At 45.2% G+C, this 11179-nt stretch overlaps 1 protein-coding gene across 1 annotated transcript; it reads right to left on the reverse strand.

The window, feature by feature from the left end:
- Positions 1–406: 406 nt before the first annotated feature.
- DRG1 (developmentally regulated GTP binding protein 1) lies at positions 407–10012 on the reverse strand. Its single transcript, XM_069961243.1, has 9 exons — positions 9863–10012; positions 8390–8513; positions 7049–7224; positions 6654–6723; positions 6394–6563; positions 3369–3499; positions 2686–2853; positions 2410–2532; positions 407–627 (listed from the first exon to the last, which is right to left on the reverse strand). Exons 1-9 carry the CDS (start codon positions 9902–9904, stop codon positions 528–530), a joined length of 1104 nt encoding a protein of 367 aa, XP_069817344.1. The 5' UTR covers positions 9905–10012; the 3' UTR covers positions 407–527.
- Between the last annotated feature and the right edge of the window lie 1167 nt (positions 10013–11179).

The following is an 11179-nucleotide window of genomic DNA, read 5'->3' on the forward strand; positions in this document are numbered from 1 at the left end:
AAAGTAATATAACTTTATTAAAGCAATGTATTCATAAAAACTTCTCTTTAGTCTCTGGAGTGCTAGGCTGTTTGTTTTTTTTCAATTCTTCGAAATGACATTTAAAGTTTTAGAAAAAAAAATAAAAAAAATTGTGCGCAGTAATAACCTTTCTTGCGGTTTGTTACTTTTCTCTATATTTGACACGGGCTTTTGGGAGGTTACTATGTACTTTGATCAGTTCTACATCCCAAGTCTTTATGCCCATTTCCATTATAGCTCGTACAACCTTGAAGTTATATGACACACACAGAGGTCTGCAGGGCCCATATGTAGGTCTTCAAATCCAACTATGTCAGTGTTCATTAAATACATGCACTAGCTCTCTTGTATCAGTATAATTTCCATTCACCACACCAATAGAGGATTCCAGAAGCAGAATTTTATTGACACTTTGCATATGGGATATTTACAGATGGCTGACCGGTTACTTGGAGCAGAGGTGTTCGATGTCCGCAGACATAAGTGAAAAGGCAGTGTGGTATCGATCACTTCTTTACTATTTGAATGACGTCTTCATCTTCCATTGTATGATCTTTACCGACTTTTTGTGGATTGTGCTTTACGGATGAACCCCAAACCAATGCACTGCGAGTAGGAGGGAAAATAGAAATCATTAAAGTGATGTTGTATCTATGACGTAGTATAAACAAGTAAAGAAAGAGGTTATAACTACTCTTACCTGTATGGATCCATTTACAGGCCACTAAATACCCTTTAGGGCAGTCAACATTCCATAAGTAAAAAGAAAGATAGGCAACAATAATGCCTCACAGCCTCTTATACTTGCTTCCTTATTTTGGTAAAGGGGTACTCCACCCTTTTCAATCCCCACCCATAATCTAAGCTTGTTTGCAGTACATGCTGACGCATCTGAAAATCCTCACTTGGTCTCCATTCCCCTGTCCTCCCCCCCCCCCCTCTTTCGGAGACAGAGGTCACATGATCTCTGTCTCTTCTGTTGCCAGGCTGTAACGCCTCATCTGTTCTCCCGCCCACCACTGACATCACACTAATCAGTGAGCACTTGGCAAAGGGGCAGAGAAACAACAGAACAGTGACAGCCTCCTGAGCAGTATTGGGGAAAGGAAAAAGTCGTTTCATCTCTCTCTTTCTATTCTATGTAGATGGATAGACAGATTTTTAGACAAAACTTAAGGGGTTGTCCAGCGAAAATCTTTTTGCTTTCAAATCAACTCGTGTCAGAAAGTTATATAGATTTGTAATTTACTTCAATAAAAAAAAAAAAAAAAATCTCAAGTCTTCCCATACTTAGCTGCTGTATGTCCTGCAGGAAATATTGTATTATTATTTTCAGTCTGACAGTGCTCTCTGCTGATATCTCTGGCCGAGACAGAGACAGATAGCCTCCGTGATCGAAACTGGCGTTGGGGGGAACTACACACAGCAGTACAGGTAATATCACAGCTTTTGATTTCTGGATTCTGTTTTACTCATATGAGATTTTATCGGCACAGGCACCTTAGGATCTAGAGGGAGTACGGAGATTGGTAGCACCTTATAGAGGCAGCACGTTATTTGACTTATGTGGTCAGGTTATTGTACCCACTGTGGGCTTATGTTTACATTGTTTACACTGTTTACATTGTGCTGCAGCCAATTGTCCTCCATTACTGAATGTTGTTGTGTATTGCCATACTGTGCGAAGGATCATTTTTTATTCTGCTCTGCATCTATAGATTTTAAAACTTGGATTATTTAATAAAGACTTTTTGAGATTGTGATTATACTGGTGTATAGACCATTCTTTGTAGGATATATTATAGGAACTGTCCAGAGCAGGAGGGGTTTTCTATGGGGATTCATATCAAACCGAGACTGTCTCGGCCACAGATGTCAGCAGAGAGCACTGTGTCAGACTGAAAATAAAACAACATCTCCTGCAGGACATACAGCAGCTGATAAGTATGGGAAGACTTGAGATTTTTTTAATAGAAGTAAATAACAAATCTTTATAAGTTTCTAATATCAGTTGATTTGAAAGGAAAAGATTTTCGCTGGACAACCCCTTTAACTCAGAAATAGCAACAGCTAGAAAGATGGGAGATGGCTCAAACCACTCAGGATGGTGGTTTGAGCCAAGACCAGCTAGGTTTAGGAGCATTTAATTTTTTAGCTCTTGGGTGGAATAACCCTTTAAATTACATATATTACAACTATGGGTGTAAAGCTGGTGGCCCTCCGGTGACCGATGCCACTTTTACACAGGCTGATTATTGGCTGAAGGAGCGTTTCTAGGAACTGCTCAAGTCAAATGTTCCAAGCCAATAATTTGGCTTGTAAAAACCGATGTGTGCAGGAAACTGATGGGATTCCTGAAGACCGCTTCCTCTGAGACAAGATACTCACTACTTAAATTCTTTGATGAGGTTTTTGTGAATTTTGGTGCAGAAGTCTTCAACTGTTGTACGAGAGTCGGGAAGCACAACTGGAGAGGTGTAATCCGGTAACTGACCCTTTGGCTTTGTGTAGCTAATGCAAGAATAAAGTGTAAGGAATTATTATGGAAAGGGTGGACAGATTGTAATCCAAACGTTATTAGTACACATTATTATAAAGCACATCCTCATATATAGATGAATAAGAGGTAACAAACGTCTACATCAGATCCTGTCCAACACTTACATGCGGACCAGTCGTAAGTAATCCCAGATCTTTTCTAGGAGATCATCAAAGTTCCAGCGGTGATGAGCAGAGATGGGAACACAGTGCGGCACTTTGTAAATCACATCTAATTCTTCTAGTGAAATCTGATCGATCTTATTCAAGACATAGATGCAAGGGATGTAGACTCTGAAATAGATGAACACTTGTATGTATGTTTTTTTTCTTAACTAGACTAATAAAGGGGTACACGGTCAAAAAGTTTTTTTTCTTTCAAATCAACTGGTGTCAGAAAGTTAGACAGATTTATAATTTACATCTACTTAAAAATCTCCAGTCTTCCAGTACTTATCAGCCGCTGTATGTCCTACAGGAAGTGGTGTATTCTTTCCAGTCTGACATGGTGCTCTTTGCTGCCCACTGTCCATGTCAGGAACTGTCCAGAGCAGTAGCAAATCCTCACAGAAAACCTTTCCTGCTCTGGACAGTTCCTGACATGGACAGAGGTGGCAACAGTGACTGTGAGACTGGAAAGAATACACCACTTCCTGCAGGACATACAGCAACTAATAAGTATGGGAAGACTGAGGATTTTTAAATAGAAGTAAATTCCAAATCTATATAACTTTCTGACACCAGTTGATTTGAAAGTTTTTGTAGCATTCTCCTTTAAAGATTATAATCCACTTAAAGAGATTTAATACCTGTTTCCTTCAACAACATCAATAAGGTCATCAGCTGTAACATCACTGCGCAGGGTGATATCTGCATTGTGAATTTTGTATTCTGCCAGGATACTCTTCACAGTCTCCAAGTCCAGCTCACTTTGAGTACACTGAAGGTGAAAGAACAAGAAGATTAGGGGAAAACAAACCTTAAAGTACCCAAATTATATGCTGTCTTAATCAACCAGAGGAGAATCCATGTATGTGCAAGGAGCAAACATTCTGATGGGCATTTACCAGTGTACAGTAACCAGAGGCTACACTGCCTTTATTACACATCCTTATGGTACTGAAATACCACAATTTTCCAAAAAAGTTTTAGGGTGCCTTCACACCTACCGGATCCAGTCCCATTAATTTCTATAGAGCACATACTCGCAGCGGGATTGACATCCCGCTTTGAGTATGTGCTTTAACCCCGTTGCCCACAGCCCCGCAGCCGAGATCATACATTACCTGCTCTGGCCAAGCGGCTGCATGTCAGGCTCCCGGACCAGAGACGGGAGCCTGACATGCAGCAGTTTCGCCAGAGCAGGTAATGTATGATCTCGGCGGCGGGGCTGCGGGCAACAGGGGGTTAAAGCACATGCTCAAAGCGGGATGTCAATCCCGCTGCGAGTATGTGTTCTATAGAAATAAATAAGACTAGATCCGCAGCGGATCTCGCTGCTTATCCGCAGCATGAGATCTGCTGCGGATCCGGTAGGTGTGAAGGCACCCTTAAAGTGTCAGACATACCATGATAAAGATAATCCAAGAGCACCAGACACCAATGTCTAGCCTTCTGGTTTGTAGGTGTGGGTGTCTCCAATCCCGACGGAGACCACATGACATCCAGAAATGAAGTCGTCTGACAACATTCTGTAGTGAAAATACAGTGAAATTTATTCAAGCATCATACACAGTGGCAACATTTCAACACTTGAGAAAGACCCAGAGAGGTCGAAACGTTGCCACTGTGTATGATGCTTGAATAAATTTTACCATATCTTTACAGTTGGATACTGTCACATGACTATTTCTGGATGTCAAAGAGACAGGTCAAAAGTTTTGATTGATCCGGGTCTGTACCAATCGTGAGAACGAGCTGAAAGAAGACTAAGCTGCAGCGCAGTCTTCTCCAGCTCGTTCTCCTGATTGGTAAGGGTCGCAAACGTTTGACATGTCTCTATTAGTGTTGTCACGATACCAGAATTTTGAGTTCGATACCAATACCAACTTTTTTTTTCAATGCTCGATACCAATTCGATACTGAATAAATTACATAAAAAAACCTCACAAGAATAGAAATTGAAACACTAGCTGGGATGATGGGAGTTGTAGTCATGTAACACACACCAGCTATCAAGGGGATGGTGGGGGCTGTAGTCATGTAACACACACTTCAGCTACCAGGAGGATAGTGGGGGCTGTAGTCATGTAACACACACAGTTCAGCTACCAGGAGGATGGTGGGGGCTGTAGTCATGTAACACACACAGTTCAGCTACCAGGGGGATGGTGGGGGCTGTAGTCATGTAACACACACAGTTCAGCTACCAGGAGGATGGTGGGGGCTGTAGTCATGTAACACACTTCAGCTACCAGGGGGATGGTGGGGGCTGTAGTCATGTAACACACACTTCAGCTACCAGGAGGATGGTGGGGGCTGTAGTCATGTAACACACACAGTTCAGCTACCAGGAGGATGGTGGGGGCTGTAGTCATGTAACACACACTTCAGCTACCAGGGGGATGGTGGGGGCTGTAGTCATGTAACACACACTTCAGCTACCAGGAGGATGGTGGGGGCTGTAGTCATGTAACACACACCAGCTATTAAGGGGATGGTGGGGGCTGTAGTCATGTAACACACACTTAAGCTATAAAGGGGATGGTGGGGGCTGTAGTCATGTAACACACTTCAGCTACCAGGGGGATGGTGGGGGCTGTAGTCATGTAACACACTTCAGCTACCAGGAGGATGGTGGGGGCTGTAGTCATGTAACACACACCAGCTATCAAGGGGATGGTGGGGGCTGTAGTCATGTAAAACACACTTCAGCTACCAGGAGGATGGTGGGGGCTGTAGTTATGTAACACAAACTTCAGCTATTAGGATGATGAGGGCTGTAGTCATGTAACACACACAGTTCAGCTATTGGGATGATGAGGGTTGTAGTTGCACATTTCGTGCTTCCAGGGCTTGGTGAGCAGGATAATCTGCAGGTTACAGCCCCCCTCCCCCATCAGAGCACGGCCGACCTCCTGGTCATCCCCCACTGATATCTGCCCGGGAGTTATCTGAGGGCCCTGGCCGCTCCTCCTCACAGTCCTGCGGCCCCCACCTCACAGTGCAGCCAGATGGAGTGGCCGCATCTCCTCCGTCCTCCTCTCCCGGACCGCCCGCTCTCCCTCTTCAGCCTCCTCACCTCCAGCCTTCTCCTCCGTCCTCCTCTCCCCGACCCCCGCTCTCCGTCTTCAGCTTCCTCACCTCCAGCCTTCTCTGTCCTCCTCTCCCGGACGTCCCGCTCTCCTCCGTGCAGCTCCACATGCCACATAAATCATCTCTCTGATAACAGAGTCTGGCTGAGCCGGACCCTATTATCAGAGAGACACCGGCAGCGGGGGTCTGCTACACACAGTAGCCGACCCCTGCAGCATACGGAGCGGCTCAGGAGGGGTTAATGCCGCTGTCAGTGTGACAGCGGCATCTACACAGTTACACAGCCGGCACTAGCAATTGCTATGTGCCGGCTATTTGAAATTGGCGCCGCCGGGAACGGAGGGAGAGAGAGCGCGGAGGAAGTGACAGGTGGGAGCAGGGGGCGGCACACAGAACACGGCCGGCGCTCAGATAGCCGCCGGCCGTGTTCTCTGCTCTATACTTTGTTAAACTGCGCTATAATGCTAATTAACAAAGTTTCGATACCAGGAAATACTGGTATCGAACCGTTTTTTTGCTCGAAATATCGATAGTAGTATCGATATTTCGGTGCATCCCTAGTCTCTCACAGTAACTCACCGTAGCAGTAAGATTAATGCCACCTTTGTCCTTTTTCTTGAATCCGATGTTTGGTGGTTTTTTGTTCAGCCGGATACCAAATCCCTCAAGTTCGTTTTCAATAATCTTTTTGTGTCCCAAAGGTTTCAGCACATCCAACACAATAAGGATCAAATTGCACGTGCGTGCCACTGGAGGTGTAAGAACATAAATTAAGAAATTTTAAAAAAACACAAAAGTTATTATAGTGATAACTACACGACTAAGAAATACCAACTCACCTGCAATGACTTGGCGACCTCTACCCTTTCCGTCTTTAGCTCCTTCGATGATTCCCGGAAGGTCGAGCAACTGATATAAAGTAACAGGGGTTAGTTGTGAAAATGCAATAAAACCTCACATTATCAGCTTGTCATGAAGGTAAAATAGACTGAATTAAATACTAAGATTGGTTAAAGACTTTTTCAGTCCTACAAGGAGGAGGAAAGTCTTCAGAGCTGAAATCTGAATAATTTTTGAAGAATTCATTTCATTCCATATTGGCGAGCAGCAAAAAAAAAAAAGAAAAAAGAAAAAAAAAAAAAAAAGCCAAACTTGTGCATGGTTTCCCCCAAAAGCATAAATAAGCTAATAAAATATGGATAGTTCCTTACTTATCATGTGAGAGCATATTTACCTGAATTTTGGCCCCTTTGTATCTCACAACTCCAGGCACTGTGGTCAAGGTGGTGAATTCATAAGCTGCAACCTCAGAATATACACCGGCCAGGTTGCTGAGAAGTGTTGACTTCCCCACGGATGGAAATCCCACAAATCCAATTCGGGCGTCACCAGTCTTTGCAACATCGAAGCCTGCAACAGAAAACCCAGGAATAAAAGGGGTACTCTACCCATGCACTTTTACAAATCTTAAATCTGTCTAACATTGTAGCAGGCAGCGGACGCATGCGCAGGAGAAGGCACGGTCTGCACTGTCTCACAAGTGGGCCGGGTTGTAGTTGATAACCCGTCCTGCTGCACATGTGCTCCGTCGTTCAGTGGGCCGGGTTGTAGTTGATAACCCGTCCTGCTGCACATGTGCTCCGTCGTTCAGTGGGCCGGGTTGTAGTTGATAACCCGTCCTGCTGCACATGTGCTCCGTCGTTCAGTGGGCCGGGTTGTAGTTGATAACCCGTCCTGCTGCACATGTGCTCTGTCGCTCAGTGGGACGGGTTGGAGGTGATAAGCCGTCCTGCTGCACATGTGCTCCGTCGTTCAGTGGCCGGGTTGTAGTTGATAACCCGTCCTGCTGCACATGTGCTCTGTCGCTCAGTGGGACGGGTTGGAGGTGATAACCCGTCCTGCTGCACATGTGCTCCGTCGCTCAGTGGGCCGGGTTGGAGGTGATGAGCTGTCCCTCTGAACTGGATCACATGTGCTCCATCTCAGAAGTGGGCTGGGTTGGAATGAGCTAACCCGGCCCAGTGCAGCAAGGGCTCCACATCTCTGATGGGAGGGGGGGTAAAGAACAGGAGTGAGATGGAGCCTTTTTCCCCCAAGTTGTGATGACATCAGAATTCAGGAGAAAATGCCATGGACTGGCCATGCAGCAGCATCCCACCCAGTCACTGCCTGGCTGAGCGGTACTTGGATGGACTTTTCCTTTAAGTCCATATTTTAATATAGTGGTTGCCATTTTCTTAGTATTCATATTACACCTGTGCAGTTTTTTGTATTTTATTGTTTTACTGAATGACAAGGCATTATATTTCCCTTTTACCAAGCCGACAATTTTCTTATCTGGTGTGGAAAGATGCAAGTGCATGCCAAGGCAGTAATTAGAAATAGTCTATGAAACCTGCTGGGCATCATATGGTTACCGTGGCAACTGTAGTGCCCAGCGTGGACCATCATCTCTCCATGCCCAATCTGCAATGACCCTCTGATCCCTTTCCCTAATTGGTTTGATTGGCAGATCATTTCCTAGTGTAACGTTATGTATGTGGAATACATGAGAGCTCCGGAGCAGACCACCTACCTTCTCCGGGACCGCCACCTCCACCACCTTTAGGAGTGATGAGTTCACGCCGCAGCTTAGCTAGGCGGGCTTTCAGAAGACCAAGATGATGTGCGGTGGCTTTATTCTTCTGGGTCCGGGCCATCTGCAAAGCAAAGCGTAACAATTCACCCATAAATGTATGTGACTGGAAGGCAAAGTCAGAAGAATCCACCGCCAAACAAAAATGGTGCCTGGCATCAACACGACCCCCCCCCCCCCCCAAGTCGCGATGACATTAGAACTCAAGGGGAAAAATTCCTTCCGGTGTGGGTCCAGGAAGCCGTGACGCAACACTTCTGGGGGCACAGGGAGAGGTAAGTAGTGACCGTTTATGCTGCCCCTGCCGGCTGACAAATTTCAAAAATTGCCAGACTTCTCCTTTAAATTCTGTTCACACGGACTGAATTTACAGGAGATTTTACACTTCGAGTTCCGCAGCGACACTCTGTACTGTTATGACCTAAGGTTCTACATTCAGGTTCCCGACTCCCCGACATCGTGCTCAGCCAATCAGTGAGTGCGGAGGGACAGCTGGGAGCGGGATGCTGGGAGTCACAGAAGCAGGCCGGAGGGCGGACAGGTTAAGAGGGGGGAGGGGGGGGGCGCTTTCCATACTGAATACCCAGATCCTGACTGAAGAAAACACTTTTGACATCTCTGTAACACATCAAGTGTGTTATTACTGAGCAGGGACCCTTTAATTTTATTCTGCCTGTCAGTACGACTATGACGATAAGCAAGGCATATAACTTATGTTAGTCTCACTGTCAATTGTAATAACTTTTGATGTGACATCGGGGGACAGCCGGCAGACAGTCAGCGCGGGGGACAGCCGGCAGACAGTCAGCGCGGGGGACAGCCGGCAGACAGTCAGCGCGGGGGACAGCCAGCAGACAGTCAGCGCAGAGTATGCTATAAATGTCAGGGAGATGAATCTTCCACCTATGAGACCCAACTCTGACCCCAGACACCATATGGCCGGGGTGTTATTTTAAGTGATAGCCATTATTGCCATAGATGTGAATAAAAGTTACAGATACTGTAAGGCAGGGATGGGAACCTTTGGCCCTATAGCTGTTGTGAAACTACAAGGCATGATGGGAATTGTAGTTTTGCAACAGCTGAAAGGCCAAAGGTTCCCCATCCCTGCTGTTAGGTGAGTAAAGAGACATATGGGGCATAGGGATCCCATTACAGTCAGGCCCAGCCCCATAGTTATCCATATATATGGTGCAGGACTAATATATATATATATATATATATATATATATATATATATATATATATATATATACTCATAAACCTTATACATACATAATAATACATAATATGTTACTATAGAGGGGCTATACATAACAGCTGGACACCCACACCTCCAGCACACATGTCAGGCCGAGGCCACAGCTCACAGGACCCCCAAACATCCCCAACAGCGCCCCCAAAACTACTCACTTCAGCCTCGATCTCGGCGATCTTCGCCAGAGTCCCGCTCATGGTTGCGCCGGTTTCGCTCACACCACGAGAAACCGGCGAACACGACGACCCTGCTGCGCAAGCGCAGTGGTGGCACAGTTGGGTAAGGAGTCGCGCCGGGCACGTATGACGTCACAAAAGGGACGGGACTTGTGCCGGAAGTGGCGGTCCTCCAGTCTGTAAGCCAGTGTAGAACTGTAAAGAATAGGAAGTGGAGCGGTGTGTGTGCCTGCAGGATGAAGACGGGAGGGGGCGCTGCAGGGTCAGACTGTATGCTGAAGAGAGGAAGGGAAAGCGAACTCAGGGCCTCCGGCTGTTGCAAAACTACAATTCCCATCATGCCTCTACAGCCAAAGCGTTAGCTTTGGCTGTCTAGGCATGATGGGAATTGTAGTTTTGTAACAGCTGGAGGGCCTGAGTTTGATACCTGTTATTGTTAAATGTATCTGTATGTTGAAGGGAGCTGAAAGGAGGGGAGTGAGGGGGATGGGCTGTAATTATTATTTTTTTAATAATTTTTATTTAATGTTTTTAATCGATAACACAATAAGTATACATACAAGTGGATCATTTAAAAGTCAAACTCCTGACCGTTTTGGCCCAATATTAATAGAAAAATGCTACTGCGCCAAATCTATCAGAACGTATCCGTGTTATAAAAGACCGAAACATTTTTCGAACGGTCCGATGAAAGCAAATTACAATTCCTTAAAGGGGAACTCAGAAGACATATTTTTTTTGTTCAAATTAACTGGTGTCGGAAAGTTATATAGATGTGTAATTTACTTCTATTTAAAATTCTTCAGTCTTCCAGTACTTATCAGCTGCTCTAAGTCCTGCAGGAAGTGGTGTTTTCTTTCCAGTCTGATACAGTGCTCTCTGCTGCCACCTAAAGGAGCTGTCCAGAGTGGTAGCAAATTCCCATAGAGCGCTTTTCCCGTCTCGTTCTCCTGACCGGTACGGATCCGAACACTCAGACCCAGTAGAATGAAGTTAAAGTCAGGGGAAGTCCACATGGATGCACGACAGCCTACCATTGATGTCTCTATGACATGTCAAAAGTTTTTCAAAACAACAGGTACACTTTAAGGCTATGTTCACACAAAGGTTTTTTTGTTTTTTGTTTTTTTTTTTTTACATTTTGCGGGCATCTTTTAGAGACAAAAATATGGCAGTAATTTGCATAATACAACACTATTTTTTCTCAAAATGGCGGTGGTCTAAAAAGACAACCACAAAACAGCCAAGAAAAGACGTTGTGTGAACATAGTCTAGCATAAGTTTGCACTTGAACTT

The sequence above is a fragment of the Dendropsophus ebraccatus genome, chromosome 3 (genome assembly GCF_027789765.1).
Source record: "Dendropsophus ebraccatus isolate aDenEbr1 chromosome 3, aDenEbr1.pat, whole genome shotgun sequence".
In the NCBI taxonomy this organism is placed as follows: domain Eukaryota; kingdom Metazoa; phylum Chordata; class Amphibia; order Anura; family Hylidae; genus Dendropsophus; species Dendropsophus ebraccatus.